This window comes from Stegodyphus dumicola, chromosome 6, assembly GCF_044657685.1.
Source record: "Stegodyphus dumicola isolate Sdum_Otavi_A_Nest chromosome 6, ASM4465768v1".
In the NCBI taxonomy this organism is placed as follows: Eukaryota; Metazoa; Arthropoda; class Arachnida; order Araneae; family Eresidae; genus Stegodyphus; species Stegodyphus dumicola.
Window position 1 is genome coordinate 208,941,471 of NC_140773.1, and position 26,996 is coordinate 208,968,466.

General features: G+C 31.4%; 1 protein-coding gene across 5 annotated transcripts in view; it reads right to left on the minus strand.

Moving 5' to 3' along the window:
• kto (mediator complex subunit kohtalo) overlaps positions 1-26,996 on the minus strand; it is a 230,910-nt gene that overhangs the window by 150,964 nt on the left and 52,950 nt on the right. For all 5 annotated transcript variants that reach the window (XM_085819429.1, XM_085819431.1, XM_085819430.1 and 2 more), the window contains exons 5-11: positions 20,572-20,655; positions 19,230-19,389; positions 17,197-17,474; positions 15,878-15,988; positions 13,513-13,649; positions 8,427-8,547; positions 4,190-4,336 (exon numbers count right to left, since the gene is read on the minus strand). In XM_085819429.1, the coding sequence (XP_085675555.1) occupies positions 4,190-4,336; positions 8,427-8,547; positions 13,513-13,649; positions 15,878-15,988; positions 17,197-17,474; positions 19,230-19,389; positions 20,572-20,655 (1,038 nt within the window). The remainder of the gene's footprint in view (positions 1-4,189; positions 4,337-8,426; positions 8,548-13,512; positions 13,650-15,877; positions 15,989-17,196; positions 17,475-19,229; positions 19,390-20,571; positions 20,656-26,996) is intronic.

Sequence of the window (26,996 nt, forward strand, 5' to 3'; positions counted from 1 at the left end):
AAATAAAAGAATATAACCAAACTTGTTGTGTAGCTCAAATTTTGACTAATTACAAATTAAAATTTTGATTTTTATGAATCACTTAATTATATTAAATTCGCTACACAACAGGATTGAGAACCAAAACATGGCTTGAAGGTTCGCATCTTTCTTTTCTCAATGTCATTCGTTTTATCTACCTGTGATGTTAGGAACTGATGTTGATTCAATTTTGCCAACTTCAGTTAGAAATCAGCCATAATACAAAAATAGATTGGAATAACTACTTGAGGTATATGCAAATATCCTCAATTCATGTCAATATTTCATGTCTCATAAAAGAAATAAAACCTGTGGAGCCAACAAAATCGTAGAAATAGATGAAGGTTTTTTCACAAAAAGAAAAACATCGGATGTATTCTTCTGGGAAAATAGGTATTGAGGGGTTTACACTGAAAAAGCACAGAATGTTTTCTGGTCATTGTTTCCAATCATTGTGCTACAACACTGATGACTGCCATTAAAGAAATTAATGCAGGTGGCAGCATTATATTTTCAGACTGCTGGAAAGGCTATAAGAAAGGAGAATTAAGAAATGCTGGGTATGAACATTTCACTGTGAATCATAATTTTGTAGAGCCCAAAACCAGATGCCATACTGTGGAATGATTGCGGGGCAGTGCTAAATGGAGAAATAAACATCAGTGGGGCACTGCTTGCCACCATTTACAGTCATACATAATAGAATTTATGTGACATCAGTTATATCCAAAAACTGAATTTTTTTCTATAATATTGAATGATATTTGTAATTTTGTGCCACCTGTTAAGATTTAATTTCTTTGTTTAGTCATCTTTTATTCATGTGTAGAATATTCTGTAATGCCACCTGTTTAGATTAAATTTCAATTTGTTCTGTTATTTTTTATTTATGTGTAGAATATTCTAGAATTAGGAATTTTTTTTAATTACTTTTTACAGAAGTAATTTTTTTAATCTTTTGAACTATTTTCCATAATTTTAAACTTGGCATCAATTGGTAGCAGGGAAAAAAAAAAAAAAAATTGGAGCATTTTTTTAACTGACACAGCTCTAACAGAATAGTACCCAAAATGTATTTGCTTACAGATATTTAATACAAAGATGGATTTAAATGTGTGTGTGAATATAAGTACATATATTTGATAGTAATGACTACATGCCAGAATTTATTGTAAAACTTCAAATATATGTAGCTAGAAAACAAATAAAATATGTATGTCATTCCACTATGAATTCACTACATTTTGCTTCTATTTCAAAGGCATTTGCATAAAAGATTGTTAATTGAATAGAGTTAATGAATAAAAAATTTCAAGGATATCGACTTAAAATCTTCACTGTAAGCAGATTTTTTGCATGGCTGCCATAATGAATTAATTAGTTGCAAGATAAATCAAAATTTATTGAAGGACTTTATTCTGCCATTAAAATAAGAGTAAATATAAGATATAATTCACTACTTTTTTATGTTGATTTATATAATCAACGGGCTAGATGACTTCGAATTTTTTACACTTAATTTTTAAATTCTTTCAAATTAAAATATTGTATATTGCACCAAAACTCATTTAGCTTAATATGCAATTTTCCATATATTTATTTCTTTCATGTTACACATATGCTATGAACTGCTAAGCACATTCCTAACAATAGATAAACATCAGAGTACTCAACATTGACACAGTTAAATAAAGAGTGTAAAGTTTTAAAAACTCCAATAACTTTTCCTTCTAGTCTTTCTTAGGATTGGATTATTGAGAATACGGCAAAGCACACTAGGGCTATCTGCCTAAGGGGAGGGATGCCTTCGTGGGGGACTTTTTAAGGGAAACTGGAATAAACATGTTACACATGGTGAAAACCACAAAAACGGCCATGCAGCCAGCCCGTTTGCGGGATTCGAACCTCGAACTGAACTACCAGTGTTCAGCGATTTTATCGCTCGGCCGCTGGTGGGCCCCTAGTCTTTCTTTGGAAATTAGCTTAAAAATATGTAGTAGCAGAGATAACATAAGTATTTTTTGTAATGCACTTAATACTTCACATGTGTTATTCCACTTTGCATGTTTAATTTCCAATTACTTTACACTGGTTAATGTACATCTTTAAAACATATAATCTATAAATTAATAAAATCTTATTTTTAGACTGAACTGGAACTAAATTTTAAAATGTATGTTTCTATTAGTAGATTTATACAACTATTGGGATATGGTATCTTTTAGAGTATAAACGATGGACTTCAGATAACAAGAAATGTCTTGCACAGTACCTCCAGTATACATGCTATAAATTCCTATGCTTGCTTAACAACTATTTATGTGCTAAAATAACATATTTTTTGATGCCCAATATACACTCATGTCAAAATTGATTGATGTTCCATGAAATATCCAATTCAAGAAATCCATTTTTACATGAAACATATGAAAGACAAGCCTAACTGGCATTATCTAATCAAAAGTGATCAAACTGCTTTAGATATGCAAATCAAAACATTATGCCATATGACAGTGAATCAAGCACTTTGTGCAAAGTTAATATCTGACAGAATTTCTGCAATGCAGTATTTGATTTTAGTTTGTAAAGACTTAAAACGGTTTCCTATGACTCCAAAGTATCATTTGGACGAAACCATAAAGTAGCAAATCATTGGCTGTTTAGAAGCACAGCAGACAGACTATAAGGAAGCAGTTGGGTAAATATTTCAAGACAGAAAGTCTCTACTCTATGGAAATAATTTCAGAACTCTGGAATTACATAAGGAGGTCTAGACAGGATCATAAACGAATAATAAGTGCTTCTCAAGATCAATATCCAGCAATAACTACTTGTTTGAAAAGTCTACTACTCGGCAGTTATGTTCAGAGCTTATAGCCTCCACTGGAACTATTGTTATAAGGCAAATTGTACACAGAAGGCTTAATGAAAAAGCCTTCTATGTATAGAAGATGATAGAAAGCCAAGGGTATGTGTTCCACTGTCTTCACAACAAAAAGACACTTTAATTGATTTAAAAAAAAAGCAGAACTGGACCAGCAGTGGTCCCATATTATCTTTACTGACAAGCCAAAGTTTAGTTCAATATTTTATTCTAAATGTGTTAGCATCTGACGGGAGTTAGGAACATGAAATTTTCCTTTGAACATTTTGGAACATGACTACTTTAGTAATGTAGGTATGATAGTATGAAGAGAAATAAACATGGATAGACATATGTCCCTATATGTTTTCAATGACAGATCTGTGACCAGCCAGAGATAGCAGATGAGGTTTACGAATCTTATGCAAAACTTTTCAGCGAAACATATGGAACTAATCTTTTATTTATGGACAATAATCCTCATCCACATTAACCAAACCTTGTTGATTTAAATATGAAGACAATGAACAAATATTGTGGTTAGAAAAGGTTCTAGGTTTAGTTTATTACAGCAAAGCATACTACGGCTATCTCCTAAGGGAAGGGATGCCTTTGTGGAGGACTTTCTATGGGAGGCTGGCTCGTATACATGTTACTCATGACTAACACACCTATGCAGCCAGCCCATTTACCTGGAATTGAATCTAGGATGGAATTACCAGTGTTCAGCGATTTTATGCTTTGCTGCTGGTGGCCTGTGACCAGAAAAATCCCCTTATCTTAACCTGACAGAAAACTTACATGACTACCTTGGAAGAGTAATTGTGAGACCTCCTCTTGAGATGTAAATGCCCTGAAGACTGCATTTTTGGATGAGTGGAACTTAATATCCTAAACTGTGGTTAACAATGTAATTGAGAGCATGAAAACACATAGTGGTATGCGAGTACAAGTCAGGTACGATCACATTTCATATTAAATTCATAAACTTTAATTTTGCCCCCCTTAAATTCTCCTTGTAATGCAGTGTTACCATTTTTACTGTTTAATGTTAAGTATCAAGATGTTATGTTCATGTTATGTATTATTCCACACAAATTCGTAAACTTATAGTTTACAGTTCCTGAGAAATAAGTGATTTCATACAAAGTTTAAAGATAATTTTGGACTTGAGTATATTTTCCAATACTCATTGCATAATGCAAATAAATATTAAATAAGTTGGTAAGAGAAATGTTTCATTCATTATTAAAATTTACTGAAAGACCTAAACATTATATTTAAAACAAAATAACATTAAATTACCTGAGCATTAAATGGACGCTGAGGCATAGGAAGACTAGAGGGAGCACAAGGAAGTAGATCTAAAGGAGAGCCATTGAGAACTGAAACATTTTTGCCCTCACCTATGTTATTCCAAACAAGAGCACTTGGGCATTCTAGTGTTATAACCTAATTTTTTTTAACAGGGAAAGAAAGAAAAATATTAGCTCTATGAAAAAACAGATATTCAACATAAAGTATTTAAAAACTGAAAAAACAATACTTTTTATCATATCAAGCTGTAATTACAGAAAAAAGGGACAGCAAAAAACTTTGCTTTTGATGCATCATCACATGTTAAAGGCAAACTGTCACTGAATGATTATTTAAAAGCAGGTGTTTCTTTCCATTCAAAACCTGTTTCACTAATTTTAAAATGACATCTATATGGATCTTTTGGAAAATCTAAATGTGGCCCTCGAACTTTCCTGAATTCCAACATGCGACTCTTACCAACATGAAGTTTGGCCACCCCTGATATACAGCTTCCAACAGAGGCTGAGATTTTGCCACATTGTGAAGCACCTGAGTATCAAGCATATTTTGATGTCAGGCATTACTCCCAAAGCCTTTCTTTCACTTTGACCTTCCAATCAGCAAGCAGACTGGCTGCAAAATCCCAAAGTTTTCCAAAATACTAAGAAGTATTGCCTTGTTTATAATTCCAAAATGCCTCTTTCAGATTACACTTGAACTTGTTATCTTTGTTGCAATGCTTCTGTTTGGCTGTGTTTCATTATGTTTGTATATGTTCTAGTTTAAAGGTGGGTAAGTTTTATTTAATTTGTTTAACCTGTTATTTTATGTTAATCATATTGTCACTTCTTTGTTTCTGTTTTCCCACCAGAATGCAAATTAACTCGCATTTTCTTAAGTGAATGTCTGAGATGATTTAGACAGTGTGTTTTGCCTAGTGAAGGCCATCTTCCTAGGTGTACGATTCTAAGATAAGAGTTCCTGTCTTCAGCCGCACATTATAGTTGCCAAGAGTATTTTCCACTGGTGAAGCTCTAAACAGCCAACTTTGCATTTAAATTACTCTGCATAGCCTTTGGCTTTTATCTTAGCTTTAGGTTTATAATGCATTTATATTCCGAGTTCTCGCTATAAATGCCGGCTAATTTGCAAGCACCAGGTATGCCGTCTGTTCATTTTACTTAGTTTGAAAATAGAGACTCTTTGTAATACTTTCGAAGACACAACAATAAGTTGCTTACAGTCTTATTGAGAATTAGCCATAAGCTACAATTATTAAAAGGTTCATTCCTTGCAGGTGTTAGAGAAAATATTGCTGGATTTGTATACAGGTATGCCTTGACTAAACAAATGATTTTACCATCATATCATTAGTAGAGATTAATATTGCCAGCAAGCATTACAACCATATAAAAGAAATCCATTAAAAGCAATAAAAAAGTGCTAAGATTAGGATAAAAAATTGCTAAACTCCTACATGTGTGTTAGAGAGAAAACTATTTCTCTTCCTTCCAATCAAGATTACAACAAGAATTTGTAGAATTTCTCATATTACACTACTAACAAGGAAAGATTTTCTCCTCTTAAATGTGTCTAGCAATATTTCATCAAAATCATGCCTGTTTTTACATTATTTCCTTTAATTTGTCACAGTTATTTAATTGCATGTTCTAGAAGGAATATAAAAATAAAATATGTATTTTAATTTAATAATAAAAATTTTAAAAATAATTTTTCTTACTCAAAAGTCATACACCTGTTGTTTGAGAGATAAATTTTTAAACATATATTTCACCCAGATCTGCTTAATACAAGGGTTGGAACTTTAATAGTGGCAACTATTTATTTACAAGGAATACAAAAGTGATTCATGTCACCATGTTTTACAGTCCTTCAATATAGTCGCCAGCATTGTGTACAACCCGTTTCCAATGATGTGGAAGTCGCAGAATACCTGTAGCAGCACCTGTTTTGTTGACAGTTAGAATGGACCGGTCTACTGCCGCAAGAATCTCAGGAACAGTTTGGAACCGAGTGCAACGAAGTGGTTCCTTCATCTTAGGAATTAAGTCATAGTCACAAGGGCTTAGATCTGGGAAGTATGGTGGATGGTAAAGCACTTCCCCATCACTTGAACAAATCAGTCACAGCTTGAGCTGCATGCGGCCGAGCATTGTCATGCAAAATGAGAGGAGAGCTCTGCAGAAAGTGTCGCCGTTTTTTTCTCAAAGCTGGTCGGAGATTGTGCTCCAAAAATGAGCAGTAATACTGCACAGTGACGGTCTGCTGTGGGGGAACGGTATGCGTTAGGATGACACCATCACAGTTGTACACGAGAATCACCATAACTTTCACATTGCTGGGGTTCTGACAAAATTTCGAACGTCGTGGTGACCCGTGATGACGCCATTCGTTTGATTAGCGTTTCAGTTCTGTCTGGTACGATCAGGCCCAAGTCTCATCCAACGTAATGATACGGCGTAAAAAAGCATCTCCTTTGTGCTCATAGCGCTCCAAGTGGATTTGGGCAGCATCGTATCGTAGCCATTTCTGCATTTCCGTCAATTGATGTGGAACCCATCGTGAAGCAATTTTTTTCATGGACAGGCATTCGTTCAGAATGTGCAGCACAGTCGTATACGCTAATCCTGTTTGTCCGGCAAGCTGACGAATCGTTTGGCGGCGATCACTGTCCATTAAAGCGGCAACAGCTTGCATGTCTGCATCACTGACATTAGGACAACCTGGCCGCAGCATGTCTTCCACGTTTTGGCGTCCTTCATTAAATGCTTTCACCCATCTTGCTATGATTTTGTAAGGCAATGCAGATTCCCCGCAAGCCTCTTGAAGCCCTTGATGACACTGTCGTGCTGTACGACCTCTGGCACTTTCAATTTTTCTCCAACAACATTGTTCTTGTTTTGAAAACATCCTGACAACACATACTTTAGACCGCGAACTAATACAAGGATCCGTTCTTCGCGTCACTCCGCATGCGCGTGACGTAGGCAGGACGAGTCTTTTTGCTGAGAGGTAAGGTAGGTATGTAATTTACGTATGGTATACGCGATATTCTTTGGTTTTGTTGTGTAGCGTTTTTTCAGCTGTGTTGCCACTATTAAAGTTCCAACCCTCGTATCATAAAGCAACTCTGGGAAATTATATACTGATATGCATGTATGCAGAATTACTGCAAGGCTTTTAAATTCTTAATTAAAAAATTCCAGTACAAAATATCATATTAAAAAGGATATTTCATAGGTAGTAAGTTAAATATATAGTTAAATTACAGAAACTGTATATCAGAATTTTTATCTGAAATTTTTCTCTAAATCATTAATAAGTACATGCTTTTTCTACACTTAAAAACACCAAAAATGACTACCAGAAGTAGAATTCATAAGTGCTATATTAAAATAGTAAATACCTTAAAACACAATTTATGGGAGAGAAGAATTCTTAAGTCTTTGAAAGTAAGGATGATTAAAGTATTTCACCTCAGTATTATTCCTGAGTATTTTTCATAAAATACTCTATACAGTTTCTGGTTTATTTTATTATTTTAGATTTATGAAAATAAACTTATACAAAAATTGATAACAAATCCTTTAATCATATGGCAAATGCTTTCTTTTTCCCCACTGTCAACATGCACAGTATTATCAAATTATAGAGAAATTTATTTATTGATTTTTGTAATAAATAATTACTCCAACACTTTTACACATGCAATCAATATCTTAAATAACTTTATAAAAAAAGGTTTGATACACAATTGAATACATGCTGCAAATATTTAACACAATAAGTGGCAAAACTTTTCATACCCAATACTAAACTATTGTACTCATATAATAGCTTATACTATAAATATATATGCTTTTCTATTATAGCTTTTATACATTACAAATCACTAGAAGTGTCTATGAATAATCAAAGAAAATAAAAGGGTGAACTGTTCTGGTTTTTTTTTTTTTTTTTTTTTTTTTCTTAAGTATTATTCACAACATGAGAACAATTTTCGTTACTAGATATATATATATATATATATATATATATATAAAAGGTTATAATCCTTCAGGCATTAATAATTAGAAATATAATTGAACTTCAAGAAAATTTTAGAACATTTAAAACATGATTCAGTAATTAAACCTTATACTACACAAGATACATTTAGCACTAATATAAACTTCTAAGCATGAACTAAAAAAGATTTCTTTTGTGAAAGTGGTCTACTTACCTGAAGAATTCCAGACAGCCAAAATAGGACACTGCGATGATGAGGACAGTTAAGGTAATCAACAATGCTTGCTGTGATTGGATTGAAAGTAGGCTGAGATGCAGCAACTGATACAGGAAGACTAAAATACAAAGATGAAATACAGTGATTCAAATAAAATTTATTTCTTGCAAAATATATTGAACTTACTTAATATCTAGATTTTTTGTACTTTTCCATTAAAGCCAACCATGTATTTTCAGCACCATATTGGTTCATTTTGGTTTATATCTTCCCCCTTGCTTTGGCTCAATACCACACAAAATGGAACAATTTAGAAGAGCAACATGGAACATTCTCTATTTTCATGACAAAATCTTCCAGAAACCCATTGTGGGGAAGAACATAGTTTACATTATCTTCTTCTTTTTGTGAATAAGTTTTTCTCAATTCCCAAAATTTTGTTTCAACAATTAATTTTAACATTATTACAAGATAATAAGGAGCTGATTGAAGGAATAAGTATCTATTGATATGGCAGTAATTAAAATACTTGATTCAGTAAACCATATTTGTGTTCGGACACATCCTACCCCTGGCCATACGTATTGGTTGCATAGCTTAGCTTCTTCTTCATCTCTTGGCAAAGCCAAGTCTAAGAATACATTGAAGGAGGGATGATTAAACAAAAAATGGAGTTGCAGTTATAAAGGCAATTATTGCTAAGAAAGAGGTAGAACCAAGCTCATATGTTGCTGAAGAAATATGCCAAAACAAACACATGCAAAACAAAATATAAATAAATGAGCCTAAAAGGATTCAAATTTTACCCCTGCGCCAGAGAATTTGTTAAGGTTTTTCATGTTATTGTTAAATCACAACTTATCTATCTGCTCTTGCACTTACTCTGCTGGCACATCTTTTTTTGTCTTTTTAACTTTATTACTAAACATCACTTTCTTTATGCTACTTAAAATTCAACAGCAAAATTGTAAATGATTTTAAAAACAACATATCTTTAGAATTCCTGATACTACATAAAATGTTGCCATATATTAGTCCAAAAAGGAGATTATTCTAAAATCTCCCTTTTGTGCCAAATCAATTTTGTTGCCTGGTTCAGTTTCCAAATAACTAGCCACTGGTGCAGCCAGCTGCTTAAAACAGTTAATATAAAAAAGCAAAAAATATATAATACCAATATCCAAATAGTGTTCATTATAAATATATAAATTCAAATAGTGTAATTTTACAGGTCCAATTAAATGAGCCATGTTTATTGCTTTTAAATTGCTGAGTTTGTTAATCAATAGCAGGCAGATTAAATTTAAAAGAAAAATTAAATGTGGTGTGTGTAAGTTCAGTCAGATATCTTTAGAATTCTTAAAAATATTAAAGGTCAATGCAGTAGCAAAATTTTTAGATATGTCACAGGTTGGAACATCATATTTTGAAAATTGTAAAATTTTCAGCAATTTTAAAATCATAGGAATCTGAAGCAGCAAAGATAAAACTAAAAGTTTCAGTGTGCTTATTTACACACATATCAAAAATTAATATTTTGAAATTTTAAATCTTCTTTAGCTTTGAAAAAGTATTAAACATTTATTGATACTTTTCCGCTTCGCCAGTGCAAATCTCGCCAAGCAGACTTTATTAGCAACTACATACAGTTTACACATGGAAAATGTTAACAAATGTTAGTTCTAAGAATGTTTTATTTTGAAGGCATAAACATTTTAATATCGTTTGAAATTTTGCAAGAAGCTAATAAATAAAGACAATAAATTTGTAAAAGGATATTAAAATTTAAGAACTTACTACGCTGTCATGGTTCAACATCCTGATTCGCAGGTTCATATCACGTTATCCCAAGTAATCTCATCTCACATAAACTACACTACAAAAATCTAATTCTCTCAGTAATTATCTAGAGTAATTAAATCTTAATTTGGAATACAAGTTTAAATGCAAGACTTATTTCAGTTCATACAAATAGTTTACTCATAAATTATGTAAAACCGCAGTCCTTTACTTCGCTAGTGCATTCTCATTAGTAGTAATGCATTTAATCCTTAACTTTGCCTTTTCTATATTTTCGCCTTCGGGTGAGCAGTGAGATTGCATCCTAATTGACTTATTTACCGCGAATGGTCTTAGAGCATAAAATTGAACTATCTGGTAAAAATTCTATGCAATTGTATGCCAGTATTGAAAGAAACAATCAATCTGATAAGAAACGGCTGCTACTTGTTTTGAAAATGAGGCGTAAAAGGTTACTAGCGAGGATATTCCGTTTGGCAGTTGTACCATTATTGGCAACTTTATCGTCTGTGCCGGCAAAATGGAAAAGTACCCATTTATCTTTAGCAAATGCAAACCTAATACAATGTTTAATAATTTATTTGCAGTCATCTATGGCATGTACAAATAATGAACCAAGATTTCCACAATAGACAAAAATATGTATTTTTTTATTAAAAAACAGGTGTCTCAATAAAAATGCTCGATGTTTCATAAGTGAAATAGTTCCTTTGGGTAATTTCATAAACGACATTAAATGAACTGGCTTTAGCTAACATCTTTTCCCCCCCGTCTTTTTCTCCATATTAAAAAAAAAAAAGCTAACATCTTTTTCCCCATATTCAAAAAAAGATTGAAAATTAAATTTTGTCTCTTGAATTCTCTCGGCATTATGATTAGAGGCCTCATTATGATATAGTTTCCATGCATGATTTTTTACATCCTATGGCAAATACTGAGTTTGTGAATTAATTTCCCCCTTCAGGTGTGGCTCCACATAATACACAGTTCTGCAATATTTGGATCAATAACACATGATACGCACACATACATCTGACATAATATGCACACATCTGAAAATATGATCACCCTATGTCTGCTTGCAAATAAATATTCTTCCATAAATACAAAAATAAATATTTTGGAATTATTTCTCCTAATTTAAATGTTTTTATTTCAATAGATTAATTTCAATCTATAATGTACTTTAATCCTATATTAGAAAAGATTACCACATACTATACAACAGTTTATCCAACATAAATTATATTATTTAATCAGCAAAATTATATTTAGTACAAATTATCATTAAAAAAATACGGTACTTTTTCTAATGTATAATGGTATCATGAAAGAAAATCACAACCTAAAGTTGAAAATCACCCTCACTATTAATCACTACACCTCCGTAATTTATCAATACAGTAGATCACTAACTGTAAAACAATTCTACTTAATACCTTGTATAAACAATTTGTTGTTTTAAGAAAGAATTTCACATATCACAGATGAAGTGAAAACATGTAGTGATCATTATTTGAAGTAAGTTATCAATTTTTTATTTCCCATGGAGAGGAAAAAATGCAAAAGTATTCATATTACAAGGAAAACATTTTACATCAGAATAAAATATGCAAAAATGGTCACTAAATGAATCTATACTATTACTTATACAATAACTATACATCAATGATGAAAGCACCAGCAGAAGTAATGTTAAAAGTTGCAGGCCAAAGAAAAAAATCAGTACTATGGCTTCCAAACATCACTTCTAACAGGAGTGCAATTTATTTATTTTGGGCAAAAGAACTCATGCCCATTAAAGGTTAAAAGCAGTTTAAAATATGACAAGCAGTACTACTCACAAAAATATTTATATGAGAGGAGTTAATTGAAAGCACTGCAAAAATTCTCATTGAAATAATCATGAAGCATGTGAAATAGGAATCAATTATCATATTCAGATTATTGCAAGCATACATACACAAGACCTGCTAAATAGAATCATTTGACTAAGAAACATAAATTCAGTTTTGTTCATCTGAAAATTGGCACTTACGTTCAAAACATAAAGATACTATGAGTCTGTACTATATGTCAAAACTGAAAACAATTAGGTAAGGTTGCTATCATCCTGAATTATACTTAGCAAAATTTACATTTTGTCTGTATGTAGAAAAGAAAAACTCCTTTGATAACATTCTTCCATATTAACAATTTAGCTGCCCACATTAAAATATGAAAAACTAAGTAATTCCAAATAAGTTTTTGAGCTGCACAATGAGACTATTTCAAAAGAACTCCAAGCTGAGTTAAATTCACATTATAATGCATGATTCAGAAGTAACTGAACTATTTAAAATATGATTCTGATGCAAAATATATTAATATTTAGACAGATATTATAACTATTATGTTCTTTGGCAAATTTCATTTTACAACTTTCTTACACTTTTATACTGAATATGGAAGGAAAGCTTTTATTTATCAAAGAAATTTCAATACAATAAAAATATAATTAATAATTAATATATATGCTGTTGTGCGGATAAACATAGCAAATGTACCATTTATTTATATAAAACAAAATGAAATAGTAACTGTTAAACATTAGTTTAAGTTTAATAAAAAGTTCTATAAACATTTCTAATAGTTTAAGACAATGCAGATCAAACAAAATTTAATTAGAAAAATTATTCTGAAAATTGTTAACAGTGAGGGAATATAATTTGCACAATTTACATTTCATTAATTCAATAAATTTCATTGATTGCTGGCAAACATTTTTCTTAATGAAAGGTAAAGAATGAAAAACTGACAGATTCTGTGATTTACCAAGAAATGTGTAGAAAAATCAGAACAGTTGGCAGCAGTTATATAACAACAATTGCAGGTATGTAGCCTCAAGAAACTATATGCAAGAAATTAGTATAAGTGATAAGATATATGCTAGAAATAAATATGACAGCAATTTTGCTATATTTTTCAAAATATTATATTATTGTTATTTCCATGTGGTTTTTGCTTGGACTTTTTTTCACGCCACATATTTTGAACTTTGTGACTTTCGTGGTAGCTGCTATAATGTACAAATGTCAAAAATAACTATGCTGTTTTTTGGAGTTTTTTATTTGGAAGGAAAAGAACTGAATACCGTATCATTAGTAAAAACCTTGCTGAATATATATAAAACATGGTAAATTGTTAAAAATTATTTAACGAATAAAGTTACAAAAAAACCAAAACAAAACAAAACAAAAAAAAAAAAAAAAAAACTCAGAACTTATCAAAATTATGAACTTACTTAGAGGATGTATTTAAAATTGGGCTTTGGCACCGGGTAGTATCACCACTTTCACAAAGTAGAAAGTTTAGTTTTTTTGCACAGTGATGTGCAAGACGTCTTGACAAAAGCTGGGAATTTACAAACTCGTCCACATACTGAAAAAATTTGTCCTCAATTAATATGTATACATTGTCATTTATATACTGTGACACAAAAGAACTGGTAATTTTATCAAGAAAAATTACTATTACTTTCTGAATAAATATTGATTATTTATCCCGCATACCAAAGATATAAAATAACCATCAAGAATAAAATACCGAAAATTTTCCCTCTCTGTATCTTAAAAAAAAAAAAAAAAAAAAGGGTTTTATGCACAATTGTTAATATTGAAATATATAAAACTGGAAGGTTTAGATGCCATGTGTCAGAGCAACTTTAAGAGAATTCTAGACTGATTTACCTTAATCACTTCATAATTTGCTATAGCATGATTTTGATTTGAAAAGTAACCACTTAATATTGAATTTCTTATTAGAAAAACTTTCATTCCACAAAGAGCTTTTAAACAATATAAAAATAAAATTAATGATTAATGTGTATATAGTTGTGTAGATAAACTGTGTAATACACCATTTACAGATTTAAAACAAAATCAAATATTAATTATTAAATGTTACTTAACTCTTCATAAAATGCTCTACAATCATCTATAATGGATTAAAACAGTTCAGAATAAAAAATTTTAAAAATTATGTTGATAATCACTTGGAAAAAATTTAACTTGCCCAAAATAAGTTTCAATAAGAGGTAACAAAAATCATCATCTTAGCTTTCTTTAACAATCTGCCATAACAATTTTCTTCATGGCATTCCCCCTTCCTCTAACACTCAAACAACAATTCTTTTAAAATAACTGGTTCTCACTCTCCTCTTTTACTGCTTTTTTCACCTTTCTAATACCATGTCAAAATACATCCCCCACCCTAAGTTTATTTATTTATTAATTTATTAAGTGATGCACTCCAAACAACATGTAAAACTGATTTTTTTTTTTTAAATTTAGAATGCAGTAAAGGATGCACAAATTTTAGATTTCTTACATTTAATAAATCTGTATTCTCACACATTAATATATTAATTATTACTATTATATTAGTTCTCTTTTGTTATATGCAACTTGCACTAAAAACTTTATATAGTCAGAAATATGTACAATTTGATCTGTAATGTCATTCTTATCTGATTCTCATTTATGTAAATTCCTGCGCAAATGCCAGAATAATGACAAAATCCTATCTGAACAGATTTTTCTAACACTGTTTTTCCTACCACATTTGCCTTTGAATCAGATGTGTTATTTTTATATCATGTAATAATGATCTTGTTTTAAAAATAAGTACTATCAATTTTAATATATTCTATATAACTCCCTTTTTAAATATTTTATCAAATCAAAGCAGGTGTCTCAAGAGTTAAGTGTAAAAGTTAAGATTAAAATATTCATTATTAAGATTTTAAAAAATTATTCCACAGCAAAATAAAATACGACTGATTTTTACGGTATTTTATGAATTTTTTTTATAGTACTTCACATAATTTTGATATAAATATTATTAATGTTTTCCAAAAGTGGTAACTGTAATATTTATGATATATAAGTTTTCTCATATCTTTAATGTAAGAATTCAGTGATTAGAAGGTCACAGTCACTATCAAATTTCAACATATGGATAGCTAAATAAATTTTGATCATATGTGTAGTTATAATACAAAAACAGTGGTCAAATAGGATTTAAAATAGCATGTAAAATATGAAATAAATAAATAAGATAAGAACAAAAGCATAAAAATATTAACAAATAATTAAAAAGCATATTAAAATATTAAATACAATTTTTAATGTATTTTTATCATGGCATGTGTCTGGCACTAAATTTTGTCTAAAATAGGTTTCTTTATAAATTTCACTAAAAAATGCAGCTTAATATCATTCTTATTTCTAAAATAAAGTAATTTTTTAAAAGTTCTAAAAGCATATAAAAAAATATTCTCATGCCAAAAATTATCTAATTTGCAAACAAAAATGAGCTACACCTATAAACATTTACATCAGAAAAAGAAAAATTTTCATGAATCTAACAAGTCAGCTAATTTTCAAATGTGTTTAATTGATTAATTGTAGCAGTTGTGAAATAGCAATAGAGCTTTCTTTCTTCTTCAAAATTTTCAAATAAAAGTTTATTACATATATTTAAATCAACATTTCTTATAAAAAAATTCATTCACATAACACCAAAACAATAAACACAAACTGCACTTATAAAACAATACATAAATTAGTCTCCAGATTTTCTATTTATTTATACAGAAATATATTTACCTGCAAGACCAGAGGTAAAATAATTTTTATCAGGGGATCATCTGGACTTTTTGTCTTCTCTAATAAATCAAGAATCCATGTGAGAAAGTCTTGCCTATCTAATAAACCCTCCTATGAAAAATGAAATACTTTTCAGTCTTTGATGTTTAATGCATTTAAATATGTTATAATACACATGTTTCTTATAAAGAGTTATTTATTTCATATTTACTTATATTCCTTGATGTAATAAACTCAGTTCTGTTTTGTTCCAATCTTAATTGCCATTTCTTTCATTTGAAATCTTTTTCATCTATTGCTGCCTCACAATATTGATAACAAGCTGCCACTTTAAAGGTTTTGCCAGCAAATTTTACATCTTTTTTTCTAGCAAGCTCTTTTTTTTAAACCAACAGATGTTGCCTTTGGTGCAACATTTGCTGTGTGTATATTGGTAGCTGTCTCTTTATTGTCAATTTGTCTCTCACTAGGACGACAGGCATCAGACCTTTTTACAAATCAGCAAGATTGTTTCTCTATGTTGGTAATAACAATCCCAGAATTCACTGCACAGCTCAAGCAGCAGATATCAAAACATGGGGATAAAATCCCATGCTAATCATTAAAAGAATTACTCAAAATTATTTTTCATGTATACTACTCTCACTACTGTAATCTAAAACTAAATGGAAAATAGCCTTCCGTGGTCACTTGAATTATCTTATATTGAGAATAAGAAACTTTAGATGCCATACATGTTTATATGTCATGGATACATGTCAAAATAACTGCACACATTGCTAAAAACAAAAGCTCAAATATTCTAACTTTCCTGCTGTTTCTGATATTTTTATATGTGCCTATTATTTCATGTATGCCGGGCTTTACAGATTCAATTTGCATCAGTTAGTTTCACACAGATTTCGCACAGTATATAAATTTTGAGAACTGTTCCTTTAAAAGATAAATTTACATTATATTTTCCCCCCAAAAAAACACTAAATATGTACAATAATATGTATAATTAAGCCTGACACAGCTGCTTTTATTAAATTACGTTTTCCCTAACTTTGCATACACTACCTTGTTCTTTAAAAAGCTCCTCCTTATTTATGCTATATTTAGATATCATTTGCATGATTAGAACTTAAAGAAATAAATACGACAATTTACTGTGTAAATCAAGATAATAAATATGCTATAAACATATTATTATGCCCAATTTCAGAAGATGTTGCTGCTTAGAAAGATATATAAAAAATACATGATAAAATTCATAAAATTATTTTCGAAAATGGAAATAAAAGCAAAAAAAAAAAAAAAAATAATAATAATAATACCTCATACAAATGTCGAGCTAGCTGTGTACAATATTGCCATTGTTTATATGCAACATCAACAGTCACACCATTCAATGAATTACTTCCTAGACCAGTACTGGAATTTGACGTAACACTTGAACCAAGTGAATTTGCGGAACTACTGTTGCTGCTATTCAAAGCAGCTGTTGAGGAATTACTAGTTGAACTACTATTACCAAGTGCTATAGAACTATGGTGATGCTCAGCAAGCTTCGTTAGCTGTTCCCGCAAAAATTTACATAGAGCTTGGGTCCATTCTAAAAATTAAAATGTAAACATACATGTGCATATATATAAAATAAATGAAACAATCAAATATTGTCCGACAAAGTATATACAAAATATTTATTAGAACACGTATTTCATGCTGTAGACAGAATAGAAACAATGTCCTTTTCACGACTATTTTAAATGCTTCAAAAATCAATCAAATGGGAAATAATGCACTCCAAAACATTCTTCCATACATTAATTTCCACTTCTCTCTGCTTTCCCCCAAAATAAATTAAAACTTTTTAATGTTTTTCTGATAAAACTTACATTTGATCCTTAGAACATTCGGTACTTTTCTGTTAATGGGCCACCAGTTGCCAAATACACTCACTCATGGACAAAAAAATTAGCGCACCAAGAAATAATTTGCTGATCGTAATGAAACTTGCAATGAAGGTACATGTCGGGGAGATATGCAAATGATTAGAAATGCAGCATTACGTATACAGCAAGGGTGTCACAAGACTGTCTCCGCACTGTTACTACCCTTCTTTGGCCTGCCCGATCCCCAGATTTGTCTCCAATCGAGCATATCTGGGATCATTTGGGATGACAAGTTGGGCATCCCACGAGTTTGAACAAACTAGAGGCAAGGTTACAGCAAATATGGAACGAAATGTCTCAAGACATCATACAGAACTTGTATGACTCAATGCGTGATCGTATCGCATTGTGCATTCACGCTAGAGGGGATCCAATGAAGTATTAATTCCTCCGTTCTTTTGCCTTTTTCTCTGAAATAAATTATCCTTTTTCTTTGACTTTCTTATCATTTACTTATATCAAAGTAGTCATTACGTATGTAAAATTTCGTTTTATTTTGACGACTCCTTCTTGGTGAGCTAATTTTTTTGTCCATGAGTGTATAATAGCCCGTTTATATTGCATCATGAATAGCTGTGCAACGTTTAATGTGCACAATGCCAAATCTGAGAAATTATTAATATTTTATATATTATATGACATATTACTTTTATTATAAGTTTGCTTCCCCCCATAAAACCAACACACTTTTAGGGTTACCATCATCCAGTTAGATTTCACAGCAACGTTTATGTTTGACGCTAAATGTGGCATCTCGTAAAGAGAAAAGTACCTAACTTCCATTAAGGAAAAAACAGTTCCAAATTTAATACTTTGGTGATAATTTGAACAATTTTAATTACAAAAAATTTTTAAATGTTTCATAAAACCCAAGGGATTCCAATAATTATTTGGGGAAAAGGAAAAATTATACTTTGTGGCATGTACTATTAAAACTCTAGTAAATACCAATTTCTTGTACAATTATTATATAGTACCAATTGTTATATAGTATCTACATAAATAACAGATAATACATAATGAAATGCATGCAGTCTGTTAAATATATACCATATATACTTGTGCACTTTTCCTCCTTTTTCTTACTAATTTTACCTGTTGAGAAATAGGCAGGAGGACCAAAAAAGCTATAAAAACCCACAAAAGAGTAACTCAAATAATTTATGGTACATTCAAATGAAACAATTTTCATTATTGAGATGGTGATACAACTCAAAAAATGTATAAAATCTATAGCCTTTCCTGTAAGAAGTTAACTCTTTTTTCAAAACTTTTTTATTTGAAATTAATTCCAAACAATGACTGAATTTATCTCAAAATCTCAGAATGGAAAAATCACTATGGAAAATACACCTCAAATTAAAATATTTATTTTAATGATATTTTTTCAAAGATATAAAATTTAATTATTTTACCTTGGGATGGATCTGGAAGTTGTCGTTTTTTAATTTTGGCTTCTGATATCGCTGCAATATATGCTGATGACATTTTTATAAACCACGCAGCTCGTAACATTGGAACAGAAAATTCATACAGTGTCATAAAAATTTCTTCTTTTTTATTAAATATTGGAACCTAAAATAATGAAAAAGAAAATATTTCATATTATGATTGAATCAAAAATAAAATGCAAAAAAACCTCTCAAAGATGACATCCATCCATAATTACAATTTCAATCTTCAATGAAGGTGGCCACCTTGAAAAGATCATGTATGATACTAACATTAATATTGTTGCGAAATGTGCAGGCGCGGTAAGGTGGCTTCCCCGCAAAGCAATTTTTTAGGGTTGCCATAAAATGGCAAATGAGGGCAAGGTTGCAACATTTGGCGGCAAAATTGGCGATATGCCATGGGCGGTTGGAGAACCTTCTGGAACGAATTCTTACCGATTTAGCCCAGAATGTTCCCGAACACAAGCCGAAAGCTATATAAACCCTGCTGGTCTGCAGTCAGTTAGTGTGTGTGCCTCGTCTAGCAAGCTGATAGTCTGTCATTGAGTGAGTGTTTCGAAGTCTAGCGCCGAGGTGGTCGTCGAGTGAATTGAGAGAAACTTTCAGTGCATCGTAAATTAGTGCATCGTCGAGTTTTGTCTTAGACTGTGCTGAGTCGAGAGCTAAACTCTTGTGTATCATCGAGTGCATCGTGTGGAGTGTCTCGAGAGTACGTGGAGTTCCGAGAACAACCAAGCAGAGTTGGGAGCTGTACTCGGCTGCTTTGCAGTGAAGCTGTCTCCACCGTTATTGCCTGACAGTGTGAAGGCTGTGTCACTGATTGTTCCAACGTGTTTATAGTAGATCTCCGATGACTGTAAAAAGTGTTATTGGAGCTGTCCTGATCAACATTGGCTAAATAAAGTGTGTTTCGATACTTCATCAAGTGTCGTCGTTATTCACTCCAAATCCACGAACACCGTACAAACAAGAATGAAGAAAATAACGCAACAACTGGAATGAATTTCTGTTTTATTTTCAGAGATAGTCTCTATGGGAGATGGTTGCTATGGCAGTCTTCACTAGAATATGCTAGCAAATGACTGTAGTTTTATAATATTTAAAACCAACTTTCAACTATATACACAAGAGATATTTACAAATAAATATACGTATTTTAAAATACTTATAAATAAATAAAAAAATACTTTACTTCTATTTATTTACAAGTATAAAATTTATTTTATATTTGTAAATAAATAAAAATAAAAACATGATAATTCAAAAATGACTTCTATATGGAAATTATAAAATAAGAAATTACCTTTTTTGCAAGAATTGTAAGTGATTTGGATCCTGCCAGATCTTTGAACCATGCTTCAATGGCATTTTTGGACCTAGCAGTTACCTGAGTAAAACATACAGTTATAAATAACAGTCTGTTGTAACATAATATACAAGATAAAATATTATCATACATTTGCTTAAACAAATAAACAAAAATATATAACTGATTCTGGTTTGCTGCTTCTGAATATCCTTTGTGTTTGCAAAGTACTGAAAAGGAGGAGTAATGGAGGCTTTCTGATGGAATGAATAGGTGAAGAATGTTGACATGGTTGTAGTAGCTGAAATTGAATAGAATGCAGAGATGCAGTATCTAAAATTAAAGTCTACTATGCACCAATGCATGAAATCTTAGCTTTAGGCATTCCAAGTATTTGCCAATGAAGGCTACTAATGTGTTCATCAATCAAACTATTATGTATGGACCTGTTTCTCATGATGTTACAAAATCATCATGGTCGACATTATCACCCATTTCTATGTAATGCAAGAGCTGTCTGTTTGAACATTTTCCCATGATCATATGAAATTCCTATAATGTTCTTCTGTAGACTGAATTGTGTATTCATTGTCCACCTTAACATGTAAAAAAAAGCAATTTGTGTTTTAAAATAAAGACAAATCTTTTATATTCTTCATATAACCCTATGGTCTTCATGTGCACATCCTGCTGCATATCACATAACAAGGTTATGGGCCCAGAACCTGAGATCTAGGAAGTATGTAAAATGTCTTCATATAGAAAAACAAAGAACACAAAACAATTCTCTCCTTCACTTTATTGAAATTAAAAGTAGCAAACCAAAATGATGAACCTTAGCACACAAACTGACAAGTAAAAATAAAAGTATAAAGTCAAAAGTATAAAGACAGAAACTTTTGAAGCTAACTAAGTTAAATTTAGAAGATGGGTTCAAAAAGATGAAAAAGCTTTAACAGTTACTTCTCTAGTGTGAAATCTTCTGAGTAGAGCACATAAAAAAGAATAAAACTTTGTATGAAGCATGGATGAAAATTACATGAAATTCATTAGCCGACAAGACATTTAGCAGACATGGACACTTAGCCGACAAGACATTTAGCCAACATGGACACTTAGCCGACACGGAGACTTAGCCGACAGGACATTTAGCCAACAGAACATTCAACCAACACAGACACTTAGCCGACAGGTCATTTAGCCGACACAGACTGTTAGCCATCACGACATTTAACCGACATGGAAAGTTAGCCGTCAGGACATTTAGCTACGGGACAGTTAACTGTCAAGACATTTAGTCAACACTAAGCCGACAGTGAAGTTTAGCTGACACATACCCTATAATTATTTAAATTTACAATCAATTAGAAAGTTTCTCGACTTCACCACAAGTTCAATATTTAAGTTATTTTTTTCGCTTATCAGTAAAATTCAATTTTCGATTCTTGAAGATCTCATATGTGCTTTTAATTATTGTGTTAATTTAGCATTGTTTGATACGTATCGTGCTGTTTGGTGTACATTGGCCAAATTGAAAAAGTGCTGAAATTTCTCATCAGAGAATATGAATTAAATTTCGAAACGAAAAAAGCATTGTTCTAGCTAAGTATGACGGTCACTTAATTACATTTTAATATGAGATCTTCAAAAATTATCTGTAATGCTTCTTCATTTAATCAACTGGGTTCTTTTGAACACTTTCACATGATTAATAATTTCCCTTGTTTACTTAATGATAATAATTTTCCAATCAATCTCTTCCAAATGCTTTCAAATTTCTAATATCTTTAAGTTTCATTAATATTTTACTCATCACATCGTGTTACATTCTTTCCCTTACAAAATCATTTGGCTCCTCCCACTAATGAAATTTCCTTTCCCTGTCCTACGAAGCGATGCAATCGCAGATGTAGGTATCCAGCCATTGCGTTACCCTGTATATAGCAAGTGAAATTAGTGAGCATAACTTTTTATGTGCTAGCATTAAGTTCAGAAGATTTGAAGCATTCAAATTTCCTGAACTGATTCAAATCAACTGAACTGATCTCCTGAATCTGAACTCCAGAATCTCCTGAATGCTGAATTGATCTCCTGAATCTGATTCAAATCTCCTGATCAGTTAAGTGTCCCGTTGGCTAAGAAGTAGGAGGGGATGAGCAATTATATTCGTAGGGAGCAATTATAGTTATTTGGCAGATACTGTTTAGGCATAACTTGGTTGTAGGAATATTGTGAGAGAATTCGCAGTGAAGTGGGATCATTCATTTCGTGTTACGAAGCACAGTTACTCGAGAGACAGTGTAGGCTAGACTGAACTGACTGCTGTCATCAGTGTAGTAGGAGTAGACCGTTCTGAAAAATCTGAATAATGCAATAAAAACTATTATTATTCTTGAATTATATTTTATATAGAAACATATGGTGGTGAGGGTTAGTTTAGCAAATATATTTTATTTTGTTATTAGAAACAATTAAAAAAAAAGTGAATTTGTAAGACAAGCAAAGGTATAAATTATTTGTGACCTCTATAATTTGCAGTTCATGTCACCATTCTTGAGATAAAAATATTGTGACATTTTATTCACTACGCCTCTCGCTTAAAATACTTACTTAGGTTAATGTTTATTGCCCTAAACTAGTGCATAATGTTTAATTTAGAAAAAAATATTCTTTAAGGTTTTGTTTCATTCATAACCGAAGCTGCAGAAGGAACGGGCACAAAGTAAGGCGGAGCAAAGCGACACATCGTGAAAAGTCATAACCACACATCATTATATTTTATAAGAAAACATCGCTATATTAATGTTTTTCTTATATAACTCTTCTCAATATCTGTTTAAAATGTATAAATTTTCATTTCATTTCTTAAGAATTCCCCCCCTTTCTTGTTTTTGGTTTAGCGGCCACCTAACAGAAGTAAGTTTGATTTATGTAATTACGGCAAAGCCAGAGGGCTATTTGCCTAAGGGGACTGATGCCTTCGTGGAGCTCTTTCTAACGAAAACTGCCTCACATACATGTTACACATGGGAAAAACCACGAAAACAGCCTGTCTGTTCGCAGAATTCAAATTCGAACTGAACTGCTAGTGTTCAGTGACTTTACCGCTTGGCAGCTGCTGAGTCTAACAGAAATAGAGTGACCATTTTACTTAATACATAAACAGTCTCTTCCAATGAAAATTGCCTTTTTAGGCTAGAATTTTATTAATACATTCAGGAAAATGGGCACCAAAAATTTTCCAATTACCATGTAGCGAAACCGAAAATGAGAAAGAGAAGGAAAGAAAGAGAAAAAAATAAAATGAATGAAAAATGAAATGAAAATTTATACATTTTTAACACATATAGAGAAAAGTTATATTCTATAAGAAAAACATCAATATAACATATTATGGTACTTTTTCATTTTGCCGACGCAACCAATAAAGTTGCCAATAATGGTACAACTGATGCCAAACGGAATTTTGTCAATAATGGTACAACTGATGCCAAACTGGTAACCTTTTACGCCTTATTTTCAAAACAAGTCGCAGCCATTTCTTATCAGATTGATTGTTTTTTTCAATACTGGCATACGATTACATAGAATTTTTATCAGACAGTACAATTTTATGCCCTAAGGCCATTTGCGGTAATTAAGTCAATTAGAATGCAATCACACCGCTCACCCGAAGGCGGAAATATAGAAAAGGCAAAGTCAAGGGATAAATTCATCAATTCTAATTGAGAATGCACTAGCAAAGTAAAGCACTGTGATTTTACATAATTTCTGAATAAGCTGTTCGTATGAATTGAAGTAATTTTTGCCTTTAAACTTGTATTCCAAATTAAGAGTTAACTTGAAATAAATGCAGATAATTAGAGAGAATTATATTTTTGTAACGTAGTTTGCATGAGATGAGATCACTTGGGGTCACGTGATATGAACCGGTGAATCAGGATGTTGAATCACGAAAGCATAGTAAATTCTTAAATTAATGCCTTTTTAAAAATTTATTGTCTTTATTTATTGGCCTTTTAGAAAATTTTAAATGATATTAAAATGTTTATGCCTTCAAAATAAAAAATTCTTAGAACTAACATTTGCTAACATTTTTTATGAGTATGTTGTCACCAATAAAGTCTGCTTGGCGAGATTTGTGCTGAAAATTACACATCGCAACTTTCAAAACATAGTACATAATATTATCTATTTACATGACGGATCTAGTTAAATCTAGTGCCGATAGATGGCACCACATTACGGTGACTTTTCACGATCTGACGCTTTGCTCCACCCTACTGGTTTGTGGTCGCCTCATTCTGCAGCTTCAGTTATGAATAAAACAAAACCTTAAAGAATCTTTTACTTCTAAATTCAACATTATGCACTAGTTCAGGGCTACAAACATTAACATAAGTATTTTAAGCGAGAAGCGTGGTCAATAAAATGTTGCAGAATTTTTATCTCAAGGATGGTGGCATGATCTGCAAATTATAGAGGTCACAAAAAATTTATACCTTTGCTGGTCTTAAAAATTCACTTTAATTGTTTTTAATAACAAAATAAAATATATTTGCTAAACTAACCCTCATTGCCATATGTTTCTATATAAAATATAATTCAAGAACAACAATAATTTTTATTGCATTATTCACATTTTTCATGACAGGGAAAGGAAATTTCATTAGTGGGAGAAGCCAAACAATTTTTTAAGGGAAGGAATGCAACATAATGTGATGAGCAAAATAGTAATGTAATGTAATGATATTAGAAATTTGAAAACATTTGGAAGAGCAAGATTTGAAAATTATTTTTATTAAGTAAACAAGGGAAATTATAAATAATGTGAAATTGTTCAAAAGAACCCAGTTGATTAAATGAAGAAGCATTAAGGATAATTTTTGAAGATCCCATATTAAAATGTAATAAAGTGATCGTCGTACTTAGCTAAAAAAATTCTTTTTTCCTTTTGAAATTTAATTCATATTCTCTGACGAGAAATGTTAGCGCTTTTTCAATTTGGCTAATATACACCAAACAGCACGATACATATCAAACAATGCTAAATTAACACAATAATTTAGCACATACGAAATCTTCAAGAATCGAAAACTGAATTTTACTGATAAGTGGAAAAAATAACTTAAATATTGAACTTATGGAGAGAAGTCGAGAAATTTTGTAATTGATTGTAAATTTAAATAATTATTGGGTTACGTGTCAGCTAAAATTCACTGTCGGCTTGGTGTTGACTAAATGTCTTGACAGTTAACTGCCCCGTAGCTAAATGTCCTTATGGCTAACTCTTAAGTGTCGGTTAAATGTGCTGTCGGCTAACTGTCTGTGTCGGCTAAATGTCCTGTTGGCTAACTGTCCATGTCAGCTATATGTCCTATCGGCTAACTGTCCATGTCGGTTAAGTGCCTGTGTCGGCTCAATGTCCTGTTGGCTAAGTGCTTGTGTCGGTTAAACGTCCTGTCGGCTAAGTGTCCTTGTCGGCTATATGTCTTGTCAGTTAAGTGTCCCCTCGGCTAAGTGTCATGGACCCCCATATAACTAACTAACATATGCACTTGTGAAGCAGTGATTTCTAAAAAGATGAAAGCGAATGAAACAGTGCTGGGTTATTTTACTAATTTCTTTCGAATTATAGATAAACTTCAGAAACAGGATCTGAAATAAATGAGGAATACATATATATATATATATATTGCTACACAAAGAATTTGAAAGTTTCAGATTCGTTGTAGTATCTCATAAATTGCCTGATTTAAATATACTAAAGGCTAAGTTACAAGAAGAGTAAAAGAAAATTAACAGTTTAAACCACAAAAAATAGCCAAGTTTAAGATGCTTTAATAATTAAATATAACAAAAATGCAGAAGTAAGTTCTTCAAAAAATACAAAATGTTTATTTTGAGAGTAAATAGGATAATTTTCTATTTAAAGCATAAAAAATAACATTTCAATTAAACTGCAACTATTGGGTCAGTCCATAAATTTGTGCACATTTTTTAGTAATTTTTTTAAATAATATAAAAAAGTACAATTTAACATTTTAATCCATTATACATTTTCCTCTTATCTACAATATTTGCCATCTTACAGGCAGCTTTTTTATGTCATTGCTGTAGAAAGACTCTGGTTTTGATGCAAAAAAACTTGAAAGTTCATTGTGTACATCCTGTTTAGAATTTAATTTTTTTCCCAGTAAAAAAAATTGTAAGGCACGAAATAAGTGAAAATCACTTCAGGCAATATCTGGGGAGTAAGCAGGATGTGGCAAAAGCTCCCAATTAAATTCACTTATTTTTTGCAGCGTTGTTTGAGCCGTATGCGGTCTAGAGTTATCATGATGAAACAACACTTTCTTGATATTCACCCATCGTGGGCGTTTTTTGATCAATTTTGAGTTTAGACGGCAAAGTTGTTCACT